Genomic DNA, 23,200 nt, shown 5'->3' with positions numbered 1-23,200 from the left:
CAAAACTCTCCAGTAAAAACTCTATTCCCTTGAGGCCTGAGCCATTCAAGTATCCCACCTCCTGACTTCTCAAGTCATTTCTTCCCTCAAAGATGACTTTGGCATCTGGTTCACAGTCTTCCTTTCTATGCATTCTGATTCAGCATTCATGTGGATGAACAATCCAACACCCTAATCTCTCTCAATTATCTCTCATCTCTAATGATTTTCTGTGCCATTCTGCTTCAAGTACCCATTCCCTTTGTCATACCGTGCACCTTGTCAATACCCATAACTCCTCTGCATCTAAAATCAGTAGTTCAGCCCAGCCGGCACGACTCAGTGGTTGAGCCATGACCTATGCGCCAGAAGGTCATGGTTCAATTCCCAGTCAGGGCATATTCCCGGGTTTCAAGCTCAATCCCCAGTGTGGGGTGTGCAGAAGGCAGCCAATCAATGATTCTCTCTCTTCATTGATGTTTCTATCTCTCTCTCCCTCTATCTTACTCTCTGAAATCAATAAAAAATATATATTTAATTAATTAATTAAATCAGTAATTCAATTTACATCCTCCTCTCAGATGACAGTATGGTATCTGCACAAGGATAGTTAGACCAATGGAATAGAATACAGTCTAGAAACAGACCCACATATTTGAGATCCACATGTTTAATTTTTGGCAAAAGTGGTACAGCATAGCAGGGAGAAAAGACTTGTCTTTTCATTAAATAGTGCTGAATTATTTCAGTGATCATCTGGCATTAGTAAAATAACCCTTAATTCACACCATACGTAAAAATCAATTCCAGGTAAACTGTAGATATAAATACGGAAAAGAAAAAAGAATGTTTCTATAAGATAATGTAGACTTTAGAATGTACAGAGATTTCTTACCCAGACTTACAACTATTAAGGAGAAGATTGATAAATTGTACATTAAAATTAGAAACTTTTTCATCCAAAAAATGCCCCTAAGGTATTGAAAAGGCAAACCACAGAGTGACAGAAGATATTTATAATGTATAATACTAACAAAGAGCTCATATCCCAAATATATAAAGATTAAAGATTATGTGATATTTATCTTTCCCAGTTATGTCAGTCGGGGTTTAACTAGAGAAGCAGAACCAATAAGATATATTAAGGTTCATTGCAAGGGATTAGTTTATGTGAAAATGAGGGCTGTCTAGGCAAATCTGAAATTTTTAGAGCAGGCCATGTGGGAAGGGACAGGCCAGAACTCACGGGGGTGAACTAAAATTGCTACCCACAGGCAGAATTTTTTATTCTCTCAAGGAAGCCTCAGTCCAGCTTTTAAGGCCTTTGACCTGACTGAAGTAGGTACACAAATTATCTACAGTAATCTCCCTTACTTGAAACAAACTGTTTATGGGTTTTAATAGCATCTACAAAATACCTTCACAACAACACCCATGTTAGTGTTTGATTAAATAACTGGGGACTCTGCCCTAACTGTTTTGGCTCAGTCGCTAGAGCGTCAGCCTGTGAACTCAAGGGTCCCAGGTTCGATTCTGGTCAAGGGCATGTACCTTGGTTGCGGGCACATCCCCAGTAGGGAGTGTGCAGGAGGCAGCTGATTGATGTTTCTCTCTCATCGATGTTTCTAACTCTCTATCCTTCTCCCTTCCTCTCTGTAAAAAAATCAATAAAATATATTTTAAAAATAAATAAATAATAAATAAATAACTGGGGACTCTGGATTAGGTGACACTTAAAAAAACTATCACACCAATTTCTTTTTATTTATTTTTAATGCCAATTTATTTTTAAAACAAAAATATTTGAATAAGCCTTTCATAAAAGTGGATAGCCAAATGGTAAATAAACATGAAAAGATCTCAGCCTCAGTCCTCAGGAAAATTGGCATTAAAACAATTAGATACAGGTAGTAAAACTATCATATCTAGAAATTTGTCCAGATATGCCAGTGCAAACTGTATTATTTTTACAAAAATACCAAGTTTTCCAGGTAGTATAATAATTGGTAGATAGTATTTAAGTGCATGTATGTGAATGAAACAGTACATAGTTTTAAGCACATACTGTATCTATTCCTGGGATCAGTAATGTACAATCCATAATACTGAACATCTATACAAAGAACCGTAAAGCGCAAAAATAAATAGTTATGTTACAAATCAAGGAAGTATACAAGTGTTGGTAGGTCTTGCCTCAAAGATTTAGGACCGAATGATTTGTTCAATGCTTCTGGATCTATTTTTGTTCATCAGTTTATGTTGTTCATTATATTCCACAAATGAGTGAGATTATGTGATATTTATCTTTCTCTGGCTAATTTCACTTAGCATAAAGCTCTCCAGGTTCATCCATTCTGTTGTAAATAGTACGAGTTCCTTCTTTTTTACAGCAGCATAGTATTCTATTGTGTAGATGTACCACTGTTTTTTAATCCACTCATCTGCTGATGGGCAGTTAGGTTGTTTCTAAATCTTAGCTATTGTAAGTTGTGCTGCTAAGAACATAGGGGTATTTAAATCCTTTCTGATTAGAGTTTCTGATTTCTTGGGATATATTCCTAGAAGTGGGATTATTGGGTCAAATGGGAATTCCATTTTTAATTTTTTGAGGAAATGCCGTACTGTTTTCAATAATGGCTGCCCCGGTCTGCATTCCCACCAGCAGTGCACAAGGGTTCCTTTTTCTCCACATCCTTGCCAGCACTTGTCTTTTGTTGATTTGTTGCTGATAGCCATTCTGACAGGTGTGAGATGGTACCTCATTGTCGTTTTGATTTGCATCTCTTGGATGATTAGTGACTATGAACATACTATATATTAAAAGGTTAATATGCAAATCGACCAAACAGCAGAATGACTGGTCACTGTGACACACACTGACCACCAGGGGGCAGACGCTCAATGCAGGAGCTGCCCGCTGGTGGTCAGTGCGCTCCCACAGGGGGGCGCCACTCAGCTAGAATCCGGGCTCAAGGCTGGTGAGCACAGTGGCAGTGACAGGAGCCTCTCCTGCCTCCGTGGCAGTGATAAGGATGTCTGAATGCCGTGGGGAGCGGGCCTAAGCCAGCAGTTGGACATCCCCCAAGAGCTCCCAGACTGCGAGAGTGTGCAGGCCAGACTGAAGGACCCTCCTCCAACTACACAGATTTCATGCACTGGCCTCTAGTTGGTGTATAAAAAAGCCATAGATTTCTGGATGTTAATTTTGTATCCTGCTACATTGCCAAATTCATTTATTAAATCTAGTAGTTTTTTTGATGGATTCTTTAGGGTCTTCTATGTACAATATCATGTCATCTGCGAATAATGACAGTTTTACTTCTTCTTTTCCAATTTGGATGCCATTTATTTCTTCTTCTTGTCTGATCACTATTCTAGCACTTCCAGTACTTCGTCCAACAGGAGTGGTGAAAGTGGGCATCCCTGTCTTGTTCCTGTTCTTAGGGGAAATGGATTTAGTTTTTGCCCATTGAGTATGATGTTGGCTATAGGTTTGTCATATATGGCTTTTATTATGTTGAGGTATGATCCCTCAATTCCCACTTTGCTGGGAGTTTTTATCAAAAAAGGGTGTTGCATTTTGTCAAATGCTTTTTGCATCAATTGACATGATTATGTGATTTTTGTCTCTCAATTTTTTTATGTGATGTATCACATTTATTGATTTGTGGATATTGTACCAGCCTTGCATCCCCGAATAAGTCCCACTTGGTCATGGTGTATGATCTTTCTAATGTAATGCTGGATCTGATTCACTAGAACTTTGTTGAGGATTTTAGCATCTATGTTCATCAGGGATATTGGCCTGTAATTCTCTTTCTTTGTAGCGTCTTTATCTGGTTTGGGGATTAGGGTAATGCTGGCTTTGTAGAAAAGCTTGGAAATGTGCCTTCCTCTTGAATTTTTTGGAATAGTCTGAAGAGGATAGGTTTTAGTTATTCTTCGAATGTTTGGTAAAACTCCCCTGTGAAGCTGTCTGGACTAGGGCTTTTGTTTGCTGGAAGTTTTTTGATTACTGCTTCAGTTTCATCAGTAGTTACCAGCCTATCCAGGTTTTTTATTCTTCCTGATTGAGTTTTGAAAGATTGTATTTTTCTAGGAATATGTCCATTTCATCTAGGTTGTCCAGTTTGTTGGAGTAGAGTTGTTTGTAGTATCCTATATAATAAAAGGCTAATATGCAAATCTGCCAAATGGTGGAACAATCGGTCACTATGAAGTGCACTGGCCACCAGGGGGGCAGACGTTCAGTGCAGGAGCTGCCCCCTGGTGGTCAGTGTGCTCCCACAGGGGGAACACCGCTCAGCCAGAAGTGACAGGAGCCTCTCCCGCCTCCATGGCAGCACTAAGGACATTCCCTGAGGGCTCCCAGACTGCGAGAAGGCACAGGCCACATTGAGGGACGCCCCCCGCCTTGAATGCATGAATTTCGTGCACCAGTCTCTAGTTTTTTTATAATCCTGTGTACGTCTGTGGGGTTGGTTGTTACTTCACCTCTTTCATTTCTGATATATAAAATACTTTTTTCAAATATCTTTTTTTCCTTTTAATCTTTATCAAATGCCTTATCAATAATAGATGACTCCACTTCATATGCCATCATTAGCTAACACCTCCAGGTACACTATGCATTTAGGATGAAGTTTATTATGATTTTTTTATAAATTTTTATTTGTGATCCTAACTTTGTTATAAACATAATTATACTGTCATAATTATGTGGCAAAAAGTTTACAATGAGAATAAGAGATGGGTCAGTTGTGCCTTTCTTATTAGCCAGTGCTTGCATTACTTGTATTACTTTTGATCTCTGATTTTGCAAATTTATATTTTTAAAATTCATTTTTATTGATTTCAGTGAGGCAGGGAGAGGGAGAGCGAGATGGAAACATCAATGATGAAAGAAAATCTTCAATTGGCTGCCTCCTGCACGCCCCCCACTGGCGATTGAGCCCGCAACCCAGGCATGTGCTCTTGAATGGAATCGAACCCAGGACCCTTTGGTCCATAAGCCAACACTCTATCCACTGAGCCAAACCAGCTAGGGCAAATTTATATTTTAATGTTATACAAAAAGCATAGAAAAATAATATACGCATGTGCCCGCCACTCACCTTAAATAATAAAATATTACACATGTAATGGAAGCTCTACAAAAGTCTTGTTAGCCTCTTTCTCATTTTGTGAGGACTCATTTAAGATACTACAAGATATCCATAACCCACTAAAGCACATATAAAATTTAGTACATTGAAGAAAGCAAAAGTGCACATATAAATAACACTGCCAACTCACACACTTAGAATCTCTTGCTCCAAGATAACTTTGTTTCTGTGTGCAATATATGACCATTGACCTTGCAAACTGTCAAGGGGGATAGTGCTAACCATATACAAATTTCCCATCCACAGTTGGAAATCCAAGTGTGCCCAGGGCCAACTTAAATTATACAGGATTTTCCACTGCATGGGTGGTCAGTGCCACTAACAGCTCCCACCCTGTGTCAAGGGTCAACTGTACTACCATAATATAAAGTTTAATTATTAGTTTTAGGTCATTAATAAAAAGTAGAATTCTAATATGTTCTTCATGCACAACAGTGATTTACTTTGGTGATGCACCACACTTTGGAAGTCACTGCTCTAAACTGTAAACACCTCAAAAGCTGAGATTATTTTTTAATTAATTTTTTAAAGAGGAAGGGAAAGAGAGGAAAGAACATCAGTTTCTTGTTCCATTTGTCTTTGCATTCACTGGTTGATTCTTTTTTATATAAATTTTTTAATTTCTTGAGTTAAGAGGGAGAGAGGGGAAGGAGAGGGAAAGAGCAAAGGGGAGAGGGAGAGGGAGAGGGAGGGAGATGGAGAGAGAGAGAGATTTGTTGATGCATTCATTGGTTGCATCCTGTATGTGTCCTGACTGGGATGAATCCACAACCTTGGCATATGGGGATAATGCTCTAAGCAACTGATCTACTCAGCCAGAACCCAGAAGAAATTTTGTTTAATTCATCATTGTAACTGTGCCACGTTAGAGAATAGTAGGTAAAACAATAATAGTTTGCTGACTGAATGAAACAGAGTTTTCTGTGATGTTTGAAGGTAATTTGGAAGTTTATGGTGGATATACTACTTACTAGTATAAATTTGATATTGTGCTGGCATTTATTTAAGATTCTACTGTTATGAGAAGAAAACGAATTGTTGAAAATAAACAAAGAAATCTTTTAGAGCAGAGAAAACAAAACCCTGGATCTGTAGGACAGAAGTGCAGTGAGCAAATGAATGTAAGTACATTATTAGTGAAACTTTCTATTGAATGGTGGAAAATAGCTTGGAAAAAAAACTGTTCTGTTCAAGGACTCTGCTCTTGCTGTAAATTGTGCCCCACAACAGAAATATAAGTATACCCAAAGTCATTGTCAAGCAGCCTTGGAATCTCTATGCTTGGAGCTTGCTGTACTATAATTATTTGCTATCCTAGAGGCCTGGTGCACGAAATTTGTGCACGGATAGGGGGCAGGTGTCCCTCAGCCCGGCCTGCACCCTCTCCAATCTGGGATCAGGCCTAAACCTGCAGTCAGACATCCCTCTCACCATCCAGGACTGCTGGCTCCTAACCGCTTGCTGCCTGCCTGCCTGATTGCCCCTAACCACTTCTGCCTGCCAGTCTGATTGCCCCCTAACCGCTCCCCTGCCGGCCTGATTGACACCTAACTGCGCCCTGCCGGCCTGGTCGCCCCCAACTGCCCTTCCCTGCCAGCCTGGTCGCCCCCAACTGCCCTCCCCTGCCGGCCGGATTGCACCCAACTGCCCTCCCCTGCAGGCCTGGTCACCCCTAACTGCCCTCCCCTGCAGGCCTTGTAACACCCAACTGCCTTCCTCTGCCAGCCATCTTGTGGTGGCCATCTTGTGGTGGCCATCTTGTGGTGGCCATCTTGTGGTGGCCATCTTGTGGTGGCCATCTTGTGGTGGCCATCTTGTGGTAGCCATCTTGTGATGATGTCGTGCAACCCCACCTAGGCTTTTATTATATAGGATGGTCAACTCTGGGGGAAAACTGAGGTTATTCACAGCAAAGTTAATTAAATGCATGGGTAGAGGAAGCAAGTATGCTAATCATAAAGACTAATATAGTTCCCTGTGTTTAAATATCCTATTTGGGTCTGAGCTTCTGGAAGACATGGTAAAAAGAAAAATAGGATGTATACAGGTCTCAGCAGATATTGATAATGAATTTGTTTGAGGTATACTATTTAAAAGACATTTACCATTGAGGATCTTCTATAGTGAAGTTCCTAATGGACATATCCCTATCAATAACAAATGAATAGGAAGTTTCATATGGCTGTTTGAAATAGACATCTATACTAATAAAAGGGTAATATGCTAATTAGACCGGGAGACCTTCTGGACATTCTTCTGGACAAAGCCATGGTGGCGGGGCCAAGGCAGAGGCAGTTAGGGGCGATCAGGCTGGTGGGAGGGTGGGCAGTTGGGGGCCAGCAGGTTGGCGGGGGTCTGTTGGGAGCGAGCAAGCTGGCAAGGGGGGGCAGTTGGGGGCAAGCAGGCTGGTGGGGGAGGGCAATTAGGGGTGACAGGGCCGGCAGGGGAGGGCAGTTGGGGAGGAACTAGTCTTCAGGGGAGAGCAGTTGCACTGGGCCACTAGTCTTCAATAAAATTCAAAAGCACAATAATATTAATTTTAGTTAGTGAAGATAACTCTATGAGAGCTAAGTAAATGTGACCTAGATATGACATTTTCTAGGGGTCTAACTTGATCCAAGGATTGAATATAAAATATTAAAAATTCTAGATGTGTGAGTGAATAGCATTTTACTTGGAGTTTCTACTGTAAATATCACTTCTAATGTTTTTTAATAAAACTGGAATAGTGCCTTATGAAGAATTTATATTTCAAGTTTTAGGTTGAAGATCCTATTATTTTATGTTATAGAAACTATTGATTTTTATGTGAACAAATTTATTAATATGGAGAACAATCAACCATGATATATCTTATCAGCAAAAAAAAAATCATTTATTTAAGTAAATTAAGTTGTCCTATTACCAATATATTCTTACTGCTTAATATAAACATAGTACTTATTATAAACCTAACTTCCTGATTATAAATATTAAATCCTTTTTTTAATTTCCATGTTATTCACATCAAACACCTCAAAATCTATAAAAGAAAATTTTTTTTCTTTATTTTTTCTTTATTTTTATTAATATAGTTTAAATTTAAAAGTAATATGTAGTTGTTATTAAAAAAAAGCACAAACTAAATTTTAAATGGCTGTTATTAATGCCCTGTCTAAATTCATCTTTATTTTTCTGGTTTTATGCTGTTCTTCTGTCTTCCTCCTTTACATTTTATATTAGTCTTTAGAATTCTATTTTTGTCCTTCTTTCCAGAAGCCTTACTTCCAATTTCACTCACACACCTACTTTACACATGTTCTGAAGTTAGCTTTAGAATATAGGTCCGTATTCCAATGTCAAAATCAAGTTTGAAATTTAATTTTTTCAGTTTTATTGTTTTGCTTTGATTTTGGGTTTTGTGCGTGTGGGGGGTTGTTTTTTGTTTTTACCCAAACTGTGGGGTTCAGTTACTATAGCGCTGGCCCCTGTCACCTAGTGTTAGGAAAAGTATTTTGTCATCCCTGGTTTTTCCCAGCCCGCCACTTCTGTGTGGAGAATCTGAGGGATCAGTGAGATAGGAAGAGCACAATTACCACTTTGTGCCAGGGCCTCCGTCCAGGGTGTCTCAAGTCTGTAATGAAGGTGAGGCTAGGCTACGAGAGCTACTGAAGGAGGGCTGTTGCAGAAACCTGCATGGGCTACTCTTCAGAACAGAATGATCAAAGGTGAGGTATGGTTGTAGCCGGGCAGTTTTACCAGTGAAAAAGTCATTTCTTAAAGTGGAACAGAATAGGAGTAAAGAAGCAAAGTAGAGCATATCCAGGGAAGGAGAGTGGGTATTCCTGAGAGTGTTGAATGGGTGTACTGACGGCCAGTGCTCTGAGATTTCCCGTTTCCCGGTTCTATGCAGCTCTTTCTGCTTTAAGCTTTGTCATCTAAGATATTTAACCTATCCTTGTCATTGGCCATCTCCAAGGCTTTAGGCTGGCAGTAGTGATTCACCTGTACTAGATAAATCAAGTAGATTACAAACATTAAGGTGATTTTCAACTTTTCTTTAATTAGCATTTTTGATTGCCACCCAAATTACTTCTTTCTTCCAAATATCCAAGACAACACTGCAACCTGAAAAGTTTTCAAAATTGAAATTAAGCATTTTTAAAAATATTTAGGTATTGTAGAAAGGCCTTATCTCAGTAATTCTTGATTGATACTTTTAAAAAAGAAAATATACAATTTATATGAACAGTGATAGCTGAAAATATATACAGCAAATAACACTTTTTAAAAAGTCAATGTATATATAATGAAATTTAAATACAGAATTATGTTGATTTAATATTCTATTTTTATAGAATTTTGGACAAAGGGTCCAGCTAAGTTCAAGTGAGCCAAAACACGCTACAAGGGATACTTCTAATATTGAAGAAGGTATGTTTTAACTTAAACATTTTCCCCTGACCAGGGGATTTTTTTTTTTCTTATATGTATTTACCCAAATACTTACATACTATGTGAGCGTTCAAGCACCACTCGGGACTTAATTGTCCTCCCCCTGTTCATTCAGATTGTTGCCAGTTTTTCTTTATTCTAAGTTGTAATGTACCAAACATCTTTCTACATAAGCCTTTTCCTGACTTTTCAATTATTTTTCTAAGTTAGATTCTCAGAATTAAAATTATAGTAATTGGCATGTAATTGGCACCTAATAAATATTTATTGAATAAAAGTTTGTATTAAATAAATTCTGGATCAAAGCATATAAGTATTGTTATGGCTTTCACACATATTCCTAAAGTATTTTCCTGAGTGTATTATTATTCAGTTCTGGGGCGTGTACTCACTTGAGATACATCACTTACATTATTTGTTTATGTCACAGGAAAAGATAGGGTGTTTCGTTAGTTTGATTTGTACATTGTTTATTAATATACTTAATTGTTTCTGTGTGTACATTTATTTTTGGTGAATTGTTTCTTCATATTCTTTTCCCCTGTAGATATTGGAGTTTTTTTAATTTTTATTTATTTTTAATATATTTTATTGATTTTTTACAGAGAGGAAGGGAGAGAGATAGAGAGTTAGAAACATCGATGAGAGAGAAACATCGATCAGCTGCCTCCTGCACACCTCCTACTGGGGATGTGCCCGCAACCCAGGTACATGCCCCTGACCGGAATCGAACCTGGGACCCTTCGGTCCGCAGGCCGACGCTCTATCCACTGAGCCAAACCGGTTTCGGCGATATTGGAGTTTTTATATTTTCTTGCCAACTTCTATAAATTCTTTAAATATCAAGGATTCTAATTCTTATATTAATTTCAAATATTTTTACTACTTTATTATTTGTATTTTATTGCACTTATGTTTTATTATTACATATAAAGATCTTATTTTTATTTTTTCATGCAATAAATGATTATGAAAGCCAATTCCTAGCTGCAGCTAAATATTGAGTATACAATAATGAACAAAACATACAAAAGTCTTGTCCTTCAATAATTTAAAGTCTGGTAGGGAAGACTGGCCTTAAATAAACATGTTTTCAGTCTTTTTTAGTGATTTCTCCATTACTTTTAAGCTCAAAAAAACCTTTTCCATATAGAAATTTAGAAATGTTTCTTTTTCCTTTAGATTAAATTTAATTCTTTAATTTCTTTGGAATTTGTTTAAATGGATGATGTGAAATGAAACTCCAAGTTGATTCTTTTTAAATAACACACTTATTGTGTCATCTTTCTTTTATCTCATCTTTGATCAAGTATTAAATTCTTATAAATAATTTGATCTGTTTCTAGGTTGTCCTGTTCAGCTGATTATCTAATTTTCTAATCTTTCTTTAAGTTTATTTTCTCTTATTCTTTTATTTATAACTCATCTTAATTGCTATTGCAAAGACAGTCTACTTTATCTCTTCTTTGTACTACCAATGAATGACAAAAATACACAAAATAATTTTAACAGAATGTATTTTTTTCTTTACTTCAGGTAACGCTTTATAGGCATTTTTATGTCCTCAATGCCATCATTTGGATATCTTTTTTTTAAAATTAGGGATGGGGAAATGCTAGGTATAGAGGATTCTGATAAACAAAATGCGAAGGAACAGAAGATTCACTGGGTTCCTGTTAGTGAAATGAATACATATAGACATGTCAGTTAAGTGTGTATAAGTGCTGATCCCGAAGACAAATAGGGATCAAAGAATAATGTTAAGTTTCTTTAGTTTCCGACAGTACTTCTGAGTTTCTGATGGCTGAAAACCTAGTGAAATCTTCAGTGGCTGAGGATGAAATCCTGTCTGTCATGACTAACAAGCAGTTACAGAAACCAAATCTGGCTTTCAATAAGACCCAGCAATTGGACATCTGTGCGCTATCAGCTGAAGAGCAGCAGATCCTGCAGTCCCTTAATCGTCTCAATGAAAGGTTATTCTGTAAGTGTGGAAGAACACCTTTTGTAAGAAGGGTTATATTTTCTACTTACTATTTGAATTTAAAATTTAATTTAGCTTAAGAATTAAAAATACAAAATGTATTCAGATTATCACCTCTTAAATTAAGTAACAATTAACAATATATTTGAATATGCCATACTATTACACCATACTCATGTCCTGTTTATAAATAAGATATTTAAAACATAAGAATATAGAAAAGCTTAAAATAAAAAAGATGGAAAATAATCAAATTCTAACAAGCAAATTCTAACAAAAGGAAACTGGTTTAGATGTATTGTTTTCAGACAAAATTGACTATAAAGCAGAAAGCTTTGCTGTACAGATAAAAAATAACTTTGTGATGGTCAAAAGTTTTAATTCTGGAGAAATATATACATATTTTCACTTTGTATGCATTTCAGAACATAGCCTCAAAATATATAAAATATTTTTTAGCCATGGTGAGAGTTTTTTTTACATTGTTAATAATTGATAGACTAGACCAAAAGAATCAAATAGATATATAAGAATCAAACATGATTAACAAACTTGATCAAAATACATATAGAATATTTATAATAATGGACCATATATTATACCATAAAATAGGCCTTCACACATTTCAAAGGATTAAAGTTATGCACATCCTCTGACACCAATTTAATTAAACATGAATAACAAAATGATAAGCATTAGGAAACACATTTGTAAATAAACCATGGTTCTGAAAAAGCTACCATAATGGAAATTACAAAATATTTATGTTTTTTAAAATATAGTTTTATTGATTTCAGAGAGAGGAAGGGAAAGGGAGAGATAGAAACATCAATGATGAGAGAGAATCATTGATTGGCTGCCTCCTGCACGCCCTCTATTGGGGATTGAGCCCTCAACCCGGACATGTGCCCTGACTGGGAATTCAAAGATGACCTCCTGGTTCATAGTTCTATGCTCAACCACTAAACCACACTGGCTGGGTGGAAATTACAAAATATTTAGACATGAGCAATAATAACAGTATTTTATGTGTGAGTGTATTTAGCATGGTCTCTCAGCCTTGGCACTACTGACATTTTGGGCAAGATAATTCTCTGTTGTAGGAGCTGTCCTGTGCAGTGTCAGATGTTTAGCCACATGCTGACCTCTCTACGCACTGAATGCTGTACAGTACCACCAGTCATGAAGAGTGTCTCCTGACAAATATTCCCTGGGTAGCAAAAATCACCTATGGTTGAGAACCACTGGGAAAAATATCTAACATAATATATACACATACATTCCTATCTAAGGCATATATAAAAATGTATGTGTATGAATTATGTGTGTATTCCACTTCTGCTTAAAATGTAGCTATAATGTGTCAGCCCCACCCCAAGACTAAGAAAAAGCAAATAAACAACAACAGTATAGCTTATTTTAAATGCATTAGAAAATTGAAGTCACAGCCCAGCTGGCGTGGCTCAGTGGTTTAGTGTCGACCTATGGACCAGGAGGTCACGGTTCAATTCCAATCCAATCAGGGCAGATGCCTAGGTTAGGGTCTTGATCCCAGGTTTGGGGCGTGCAGGAGGCAGCCAATCAATGATTCTCTCTCATCATTGATGTTTATACCTCTCTCTCCGTCTCCCTTCTCTGAAAAAAATAACAAAAACATTTTTTAATTGAAAGGAAGGAAGGAAGGAAGGAAGGAAGGAAGGAAGGAAGGAAGGAAGGAAGGAAGGAAGGAAGGAAGGAAGGAAGGAAGGAAGGAAGGAAGGAAGGAAGGGAAGGGAAGGGGAAGGGAAGGGAAGGGGAAGGGGAAGGGGAAGGGAAGGGAAGGGAAGGGAAGGGAAGGGGAGGAAGGGAAGGAAGGGAAAGGAAGGAAGGAAAGGAAGGAAGGAAGGAGAGGAAGGAAGGAAGGAAGGAAGGAAGGAAGGAAAGAAAGAAAGAAAAGAAGAAAGAAAGAAAAGAAAGAAAGAAAGAAAAAGAAAGAAAGAAAGAAAGAAAGAAAGAAAGAAAGAAAGAAAGAAAGAAAGAAAGAAAGAAAGAAAGAAAAAGTTAGTTGAAGTCACAGCACAAACAGGTAGCGACAGGAACTTTCAAAGAGAGACAGTACACGACTATTAGCTCACCTGTGGCAAAGTGTGGGAGACATTAGGAATTCTGCTTAGACTTTTAACAAATTACGAAAGGATAAGTGTGAACTACTGTGAGAATATAAAACCCCTGGGAGTCACAGACACAAGAGCTTACACTCATTTACAGGTTGTTTTCCATGAGCCTACGTAGTGTGTTCATGAGGAAATGTGGGAACAGAGCAGGAGGTTAGAGAAATCCTTCCTCAGTGGTGCAGCCTGCAAGAGAGGAGCAGCCATTGCTGTAGAAAAGGCATGAACCCCATGCAGAACCTTCTCTCCTACAGACTAAAGGCCAAGGATACTGGAACAGAGGCAGCAAGTCTTCTGAGAGAGGCACAGAGCATAGAGCACAGAGAAAACCTCCTCATATTGTGCAGACACCTCAATTCCTAAGGTGATTAACTACACACACACACATACACGATTGCCTAGCAGGAGATGCATGCCCATATCCAGTTTTTACTCAGGTAAGATTTACTAGTATTTACCTGAGTATCCACTATTCCAAACATGAGGCCCAGCATTTAATCAAAAATTATGAGACATAAAAAAAAAAAAAACAAAAAACAAAAAAAAACAGGAGGAATCACACACACACACACACACACACACACACACACACACACACACACTGTCAAGGGACAGAGCAGTCAACAGATTATGATACAGAGATGACCCAGAAGTTAAAGCTATCAGGTAATTTTAAATAACTATGACTCATAACTTGTTATAGTGGAAAAAGTGAGCAGTTATGGGATAGACAACAGGCATGAACAGACGGAGAATTTCAGCAGAGAGATGAAAACTAGAAGAAAGAGTTAAATAGAAAAGTGATGAATGAAAAATGTTTTCTATGGGCTAATCAAGAGACTCAACACAGCTGAGGAGGGAATCAATGAATTTGAAGAAAAGCAATAGAAATTTTCCAAACTGAAACACCCAGAAAGGAAACAAGCAGAGGGGGGAACAAGAGCAGATGATCTAACAGCAGTGGAACAATGAAATTAGACTAACAAACATGTCATTGGAATCCCAATGTGAGAAATTGTAGCTTTTTAAGATTTTTGCTTTTTTTTTTTTTTCTGGGAGAAGGAGCTACTGATTTCATAGGAAGTTGGATTTAGGCACAGCCCCTCTCACATGGATCCTGTTTTTGGATCCTAGCTATGAAGAACTTATGGGGTCATTTTGAGACAAGTTGTTTGTCTCTCCATATTGAAATAATTGGGTATGAAATAAAAAATTAAATTGAACCCCTACCAAATACCATACATAAAAAAAGTTCCAAGATTAAATGTAAAAGAAACTATATAAAGCTTTTAGGGGATAATATGAGTAAGTATTTTCTAGCCTTGGGGTAAGGAAGGATTTTTTAAGCAGAGCAAAAGGAACATAATCCATAGAGGAGAAAATAAATTTGATTATATTAAAATCACAAACTTCTGTTCATATCAAACATCATTAAAAGAATGTAAAGACAGATCACAAATAAGAGAAACTATAATACATAGGATGAAGGACTCATTCAAAATATGTAAAGAACTATAAATCAATAAGAAAAAAAGACAACTCAAAAAAATAGGAGAGCCTGGCCAACATGGCTCAGTGGTTGAGCATCGACCTCTGAACCAGGAGATCACGGTTCGAGTCCCAGTCAGAGCACATGCCCAGGTTGCGGGCTCAAGCCCCAGTGGGGGGTGTACAGGCGGCAGCTGAAAAAAATGAGTCTCTCTCATCATTAATGTTTCTATCTCTCTCTCTCTCCCTCTCCCTTCCTCTCTGAAATCCATAAAAATATTTTTAAATAGGAGGAAAAAAACTTGAAGAGGAATTTCACAACAAAAGAAATGCAAATGACAATAAACATTGATAGATATTTACCTTCATTAGAAATAGGGAAATGCAAATTAAAACAATGAGATATAGTTATATCCTCGTCAGAAAGAGCTAAGTTTAAAAGCCTGGCAATGCTACGTGTTAGTAAAGATGCAAGCAATTGGAGCTCACATATAACGCTGGTTGAAGTGTAAACTGGGGCAACCTGTTTGGGAAATGTTTTGCCACCACTTAATAAACTGAACGTTCACATACCCTACAACCAACAATTTCACTTCCACGTGCATATCCTAGATAAAACCCTGCACATGTACATCAGCAGATTGTTAAGTATATAGAGACCATCAAAGCCAAACTATGAAAATTTTAGATGTTCTGGGAATACCAGTCAGCAAGGAAAATGAACAAACTACATCTGCAAATATCATCATAGATGAATCTAAATAATATATAATTTAGGGCTAAATAAGGAAAATCAAAGGAGAATAAAGACAGTCCAATTTAATTTATATGAAGTCCAGAAACAGGCAAAACTAAACAATATTCTTTGGGGGATGTATACATATGTGTTAAAACTATAAAGGCAGTCAGTGTACTAGGTTACTTCTGTGTGAGCAAGGGAAAGGAGTGCAATCCACAGGCCACTACAGAAGGAATATTGTTCAATTTTATTAATCTAGGTGGTTACACAGACATTAGCTATGTTATTCATTAAAATGTACATGTACTATATACTCTGTTAATTCTAAAATTAAATCTTCAAAATATATAGTAAAAGGGTGCTACAACACAAAAGCAATATAGAACTAAAGCTGTAAGTTTAAAATGCAAAATTAGGCAGAAAAAGGTAAAAAACCCTCAAGTCAGTTTTTATGTAGGGGTTTTTTTCCTATTATATACTTCCATATATTTAAATTCTTCCTGCAAAAGATTCTGCCTGAAATTTTCTTTCTTTTTCCCAGGCTCTTGCTATTATATAGACAGAGGCCTAAATATTGAAAAGGCAAGAGTTGAATTTTTTTGTGCCTCTATAGCTAAATAAACATCTTTCCTAAGATGTTCTAAGAATGAAATTCATTTCTTTGGTGTATTCTTTTAAAGAAGAAAAGGAAAAAAATGAAAGAAAACCTAGCATTTGAATAAAGATTGTTATAGACTAGTCAAAGTACTAGAAATTTCTTTTTATCAACATAAGTTTTATGTATTGTTTTTAATCAAATTCTATTTCCTAATCTAATATTAAGTCTAAAGACTATTTCTGGGAACAATAGAAAAAAGTCTCTTACTCCATGTTGACTATTTTGATACATCAAAATTTAGTATTTGATTTAGTCATTCTTCTCTTTCAATAAACAAAGCAATTATATTTGTATTATTATAATTATTTCAGATGTACAAGCAACCATTTGCAAAAATCCATCCATTAAAAATACCTTGCAAATAATGCCATTTCTGGTAAGTATTTTAAGAAGGTTTTTTTTCCTTTTTAGGAAACTTCATGATTGTATGTATAAGAATTCTGTATTGATATTAATTTTTGAGATTAGTTTTTAGGGAGTTTTTCTCCTCAACTTTCAATTATAAGACGTTCTGTTAGAATCAAGCAAATATCCTCTCATTTCAAAAAAAACTATAAATATTATTACATTCAGAGTATTTCATCAGTCATGAGAACAGAAACAGGTATCAGTGTACTACTTTAATCAGTGTACTGCTTTTCAAATAATTTTAGATATGTAGCCTAATTGGAAAATTGTTAAGAAATTTTCATTGTCAATGATCCCATCATTGCCATTATCCTTTCCGTGTCTTCAGAGTTCAAAACTAGACCCTCCTGCTTTGAATTTTGGTTTTGCCTTGGCATGGGGTCCTGGTAAAGATACATCTATAAATGAAAAACAGCAATTCAGGAATTCTCCGTCTAAAGGAGCAAGACACATGTGGACAGTATATCTGGGAAATAACACAAGGCAAGCTAAGGCTGTGCTGCAGGGACGTAGGAAATCACTGGAGGAAGAAATCATGTCTGCCTAGAAGTGAAAGGAGACATTCAGGTTTATAGAAAGGCACATCCTCAGTTTAGGTCTCCAACAGAGAAATGTTTTGTTAGAGGATTAATTGCATGTTCCTTTGTTTTTCCGTTATGTACCCTCAATTCTGAAATCTTGACAGGAAAAAATAAGATTATGCAGTATACTTCATTTCTTATTTACTTTTACATGAAGTTATGCATTTCTTACCTGCGTTTCAGATTTCTGCATGCTCTGAGTGCAGTGGTGAATAATCGGAAGTAGAAAAAGACTGTCCCTGCCCTCCTGGAGCTCATTTAACCACTGGGCACGTGTTTCTTGGAAATGGCCTTTCTGGTGTGGCATTTATGATGCTGTGATTTTTAGACACAACTCATTTGGCAATGGCTACTTTGACTCCTGGTATATTATTTTTTCATGGTTACTTTTTACATGCTAATTTGGATTTTTTGACCAAATTTTCCATTTCTATCAATTCAGCAATTTAAGTAATTTTTGCAGTGACGGTTTTTCTGTGTCTGAATTTTAACTGTGACAATTTTCTGTGACTTAGCACATTTATGGTTCTTACCTCACTTTAGTGAGATAAGACCTACAGTGACTGAGATCACTCTTCTATACACCTCAGTTCAACTTGAAAACAGTGTACTAACCACAGACAACTAACTGATCATGAATTGTAAATACTCAATAGGAAGAGAAAGCTACCTAATCATCAAATTACTCTACTGAACACATGGGTGTACTGTATTATTATATTGCTAGAGTATCTGACAAGTAACTGAAAAGTTAATGGTGAGGATTAGGGACCAGGAGTAGACTTGAAATAATTTTTATTTTACATCATTTTTCATTCTTTATGACATGTGGTAACCATTAGCTTTATTCAGTCTCTTTATCTCCAAACATGTTAGTCTTCCTTATTATGACATCACTAATATAAGTCAGAAACCTTCCATTTATTTTCAGGGAAAATAGTATGAAATCACAGAATTATTAAGTGCCTGTTTAAACAGCCAACATTAAAATTACCCTGTCCCCAGGGCTCTGCCATCAAAATTCATTTACCATATTCTGTAGAGGGGATTTTAACATTTTATTCTTGTTTGCCCTTTTTCTGCAATATTTTTATTTGGTTACTATTGACATTTTGCCACACTTGCTTTATCTGATAGATGGGTGGATGATGGGTGGGTGGGAGAATAGAAAAGAAAAGAATAGAATAAAATAGAACAGGAGATACATAAACACTCACACAAACATAATGAACTGTTTGAAAGTAAATTACAGACCTAATGATACTTTCCCTCTAAATACATAATCACAATACCATCATCATACCCAAGAAATTTAATATTGACACAGTATTATCTGATACACACTCCATATTTAAAGTTCCTTAGTTGTCTGAAAAGTAACGGCTTTGTGGCTATTTTATTTCTCTGATTCAGTATCCAATGTATAACCAGGATTATACATTGCATTTGATTGTCATGTCTCTTAACCTAGAAAAGTCTTTTTCATCTTTCATGCACAGTGACACTTTTGTAGACTAAAGTCCAAACCAGTTGTCTTGTTGAATACCCCATGATCTGGATTTGTCTGTTTTCTCATTATTAGACTCAGGTTAACATTTATGGTGAATATATAGCTTCAGAGTTTATATTTTTATAGCTTTTTTGTTTTCTTTTTATCACCTGGGATTACCTGTACCTCTGTCTTGCCTTCAAGTCTTCTGTAGCTGCTTGTAATTTATTTTAAGTTCAGGAAACATATGTCCAAACTTTTCAAGTTATATTTAGGGCAAGGATACATCGGTACTTCATGCCCCCTCTGGAAGTAAAGTAAATGGACTGTAGATATACTTTTGTCTTTTAAAAGCTCTCAAAATTTGTTCCTGGATCCCATTGCATTTCAATAAGTAAAATTATTTAATATATAAATTCTCAAAATGCAAAATATAACTTTAATTCTAAACTTTCTGTATGTATGATCACCAAAACTGTATTGTATTTACCAGGACAATTGTGGTATAGCCTAGTTTTTCAATAGGGATGTGTCTTAGAAAAAGATTTCCATCTCTCCATATAATAGCAGAAATATCTATTTGGGAGTATTTGTTGTTTTGGAGATGTTGCAGGTAAGTTTTTTATTAACGTTTTTATTTCCTTTTACATTCAGCTCCAATGTTTTTATGCCCATATGAACTTAGAAATATTTTGTTTTTAAATTTTAACATGTGTCATATAATATACTAGAGGCCCAGTGCATGGATTCATGCACCGGTGGGGTCCCTCAGCCTGGCCTGCAGGGATCAGGCCAAAACCAGCTCTCCAACATCCCCTGAGGGGTCCTGGATTGCAAGAGGGTGCAGACCAGGCCAAGGGACCCCACCAGTGCACCATCAGGGCTGGGGAGGGACCACAGGAGGGTCCAAGGAGTGTCTGGCCCATCTTGCCCACTCCCGATTGGCTGGACCCCAGCAGCAAGCTAACCTACCAGTTGGAACATCTGCCCTCTGGTGGTCAGTATGTGTCATAGCGACTGGTCAAATGGTCAGACACTTAGCACATTAGGCTTTTATTATATAGGATGTCTAGCTTTACAATGTACAATGTATTGTGTGGTTAATTCAGGAACTGAATTTCTCAACTTCACAACATTATACCTACTGGATTCCTACCTCTGAAAAGTACTGTGCTGCCCGATTGGTGTGGCTCAGTGGTTGAGCATCGACCCATGAACCAGGAGATAATGGTTCAATTCCCGGTCAGGGCAAATGCCCAGGTTGCGGGCTCGATCCCCAGTAGGGGGTGTGCAGGAGGCAGCCAATCAATGATCCTCTCTCATCGTTGATATTTCTATCTCTCTCCCCTCTTCCTTCCTTTCTCTGAGATCAATAAAAACATATTTAAAAAAGAAAAGTACTCTGCCAAGTGGTTTCACACACATTCTGTTGTGTAGTCTTCTAAACTAGGGACATCAAATAATGTCCTCAAATCTTAGAGCTGTTCAGTGGCAGAGCCAGGATTTGCACTTTCCCTTCACTGCCTCCCCGCCACCCAAACTATGTTCCACCTTTTATAATTCTTTATTTATTTATCTTTATAGTTGAAAGTATTACAGATGCCCCCCCTTTTTTTTCAATTGACCCCGTCCCTCCCAGGCCTTCACCACACTATTGTTTGTGTCCATGGGCTGTGTGCATATATGCATATAAGTTCCCCGTTAATCTCTCCACACCAACCCCTGGCTTCCCTCTGAAATTCATCAGTCTGTTCCATGCTTCTATGTCTCTGAATCTATTTTGTTCATCAGTTTATTTCTTATTTCAATTAATGACACCATCATCCACCAAATTTCCCAGATAAAAATTAGAAGTCTCATCCAGGCTTCTCATTCTCTCATAACCCTAGACCAGTGATGGCGAACCTTTTGAGCTCGGCGTGTCAGCATTTTGAAAAACCCTAACTTAACTCTGGTGCCGTGTCACATATAGAAATTTTTTGATCTTTGCAACCATAGTAAAACAAAGACTTATATTTTTGATATTTATTTTATATATTTAAATGCCATTTAACAAAGAAAAATCAACCAAAAAAATGAGTTCGCGTGTCACCTCTGACACGCGTGTCATAGGTTCGCCACCACTGCCCTACACAGTAAATCCTTCTAATAATACTTACTAAGTGCATCTCAAATCCATTCATTCCTCTCACTCTTACTGATAGTGTCTTAGTTTAAGAATTCATCATTTCTCATCTGGACCATTTCAACAGCCTCCAGGTTTGCTCTCTCCAGTATATCTTACACCCAATTACTACCAGAATAATTCTTTTTAAAACGTGAACATATCACTCTCCTGCTTAAAACCTAACCTCGGTGGTTACCCATTACCAAAAAGACAAACTTGGGAGAACTGCATTCAAGACCTTTCCACTCTCGCCTCCATTTGCTTCTCAGCTCGTAACTTGCACACTGCTGAGCACAGGTTGATCCCAGAACTCTCTGCAGGCTCCCAGGGCCCATGCTGCTCCCACTGCCTCACGGGGATTGCTCTCATAAAACCCTTTCTCTTACTCTTTGAGAATTGACTTTAGTGTCATCCTGGCTAGAAAAGCTTATTCAGCCCAAGCTTTGTCTTGTCCAAAATTACTTTGTCCTGTCCATTTGGCAACCATAGCCGCATGATTTTTTTTTTTAAGCTATCATATTGGTCTCTTCATTGAACAGATATTGCCTAAGTCTTGCCATGTGCCAGGCACTCTGCTAGGACTGGGACTAGGAAGAGGAAAACATTTCCTATTCTCAAGGAGCTTATATTCTAGTAGAGATGATATGCAAACAATATAGTATAATAGAGTTACTGCGGGGCATCCTCAGGACACCCGCCATGATTTTTCAATGTAAAAACTATGAATCTTATAAGCAGGATTTTCATTTGGAATATTTTACTTACTGTTTTAAATAAAATAAATTTAATGAATTTTGAACAATTACCTTTTCAAGCAACTTCTTTAGCCCAATGCATGTTGTTAAATTACTCCTAAGGTACTATATGAGTTACAAGTGCTTCCTGTAGAAAATAAAATGATTAAATTTTAAACATTTACACATCAGATTATGATTTTAAAAACCTCTTAAACAACTTTTACCAATATCAAAGAGTGAAGATGGTGAATTATTGTAATTAGTCAGATGTCTATGTTGAGATTAATGCATATGTAGCATTTGAGAGTTTTAATATGACTTTAACCTTTTTAAAATCTGTAATCTATAAGGAGATCCACTGTAAAGTCCATAATACAACAGTAAAAGAATATTCTGAAATTATGTTACAGAACATGCAGCCAAGGACCAGTCTGTCCCCCGACATTGGATCCAGATTGCACAGAAAATACTGATGAAATATACCAGTAACTATTAAATAGAATCATTATTTTTTTCAAATCTCCTGTAAATATATCATTTATTTATGTATTTTGTTAATTATTAATACACTAAACCATAAAATAAAGGTAAAGTATAACATGGGTAATAGAAATAGATTAACTAGTTTACATTTTTGCTACAAATTATACTTTATTATGTATTTTTTTGATAATTCATTTTTAATGAATGGAAATATTTATTGTTTTTAATGAGCATGCTATTGGAAATAAACTCATTATATTTTATAAGAAAATGAAGGCTAATTTGTTATTCAAATTATTAGCTACAGTTGAGAAGCTTTGTTTATCTGAAATTTCTAGTAAATTCTATTAAATTTGTGTACAGTGGTATAAGAAGTTTATGATTAATAATATCTGTCATCAGTAGTAAAACTATTTGTTTAGGGCTCCGAAGGATCTCTGTACTTTGGAGATGTTACCAAGGGGTCTTGTTCTCAATTCTGCATGTACAGAAATTAGTTATCACTTTAATTTTGATTGGTGTCTAAAGAACTGACTCCACTAGAAAACTCACAAGGTAAATGCTAAATATAGAAGATAAACTGCAGTCCCCACTAGATTACTTGAATTGCCTGATCAGTATGTTCTTTTCCCAGGAGAAATGTCTATTTGGAAAACCAGTTATATTAGAAGGTTGTATTTTTTGTTTGTTTGTTTTGGGTCTTGGGTTTTGGTTTTTGTGTGGGGGTTTTTTGCCCCA

General features: G+C 36.7%; 1 protein-coding gene across 2 annotated transcripts in view; it reads left to right on the top strand.

Moving 5' to 3' along the window:
• The window catches only part of CEP126 (centrosomal protein 126), a 62,491-nt gene extending 39,802 nt beyond the window's left edge, over positions 1-22,689 (top strand). For both annotated transcript variants that reach the window (XM_036324602.1, XM_036324603.1), the window contains 5 exons: positions 6,153-6,265; positions 9,482-9,557; positions 11,353-11,562; positions 16,909-16,973; positions 22,390-22,689. In XM_036324602.1, coding sequence (XP_036180495.1) covers positions 6,153-6,265; positions 9,482-9,557; positions 11,353-11,562; positions 16,909-16,973; positions 22,390-22,452 — 527 coding nt within the window. In that variant the 3' untranslated portion in view covers positions 22,453-22,689. The remainder of the gene's footprint in view (positions 1-6,152; positions 6,266-9,481; positions 9,558-11,352; positions 11,563-16,908; positions 16,974-22,389) is intronic.
• The last annotated feature ends 511 nt before the right edge of the window (positions 22,690-23,200 follow it).

The sequence above is a fragment of the Myotis myotis genome, unplaced genomic scaffold (genome assembly GCF_014108235.1).
Source record: "Myotis myotis isolate mMyoMyo1 unplaced genomic scaffold, mMyoMyo1.p scaffold_m19_p_10, whole genome shotgun sequence".
In the NCBI taxonomy this organism is placed as follows: domain Eukaryota; kingdom Metazoa; phylum Chordata; class Mammalia; order Chiroptera; family Vespertilionidae; genus Myotis; species Myotis myotis.
This window is presented reverse-complemented; position numbering and strand designations above follow the sequence as displayed.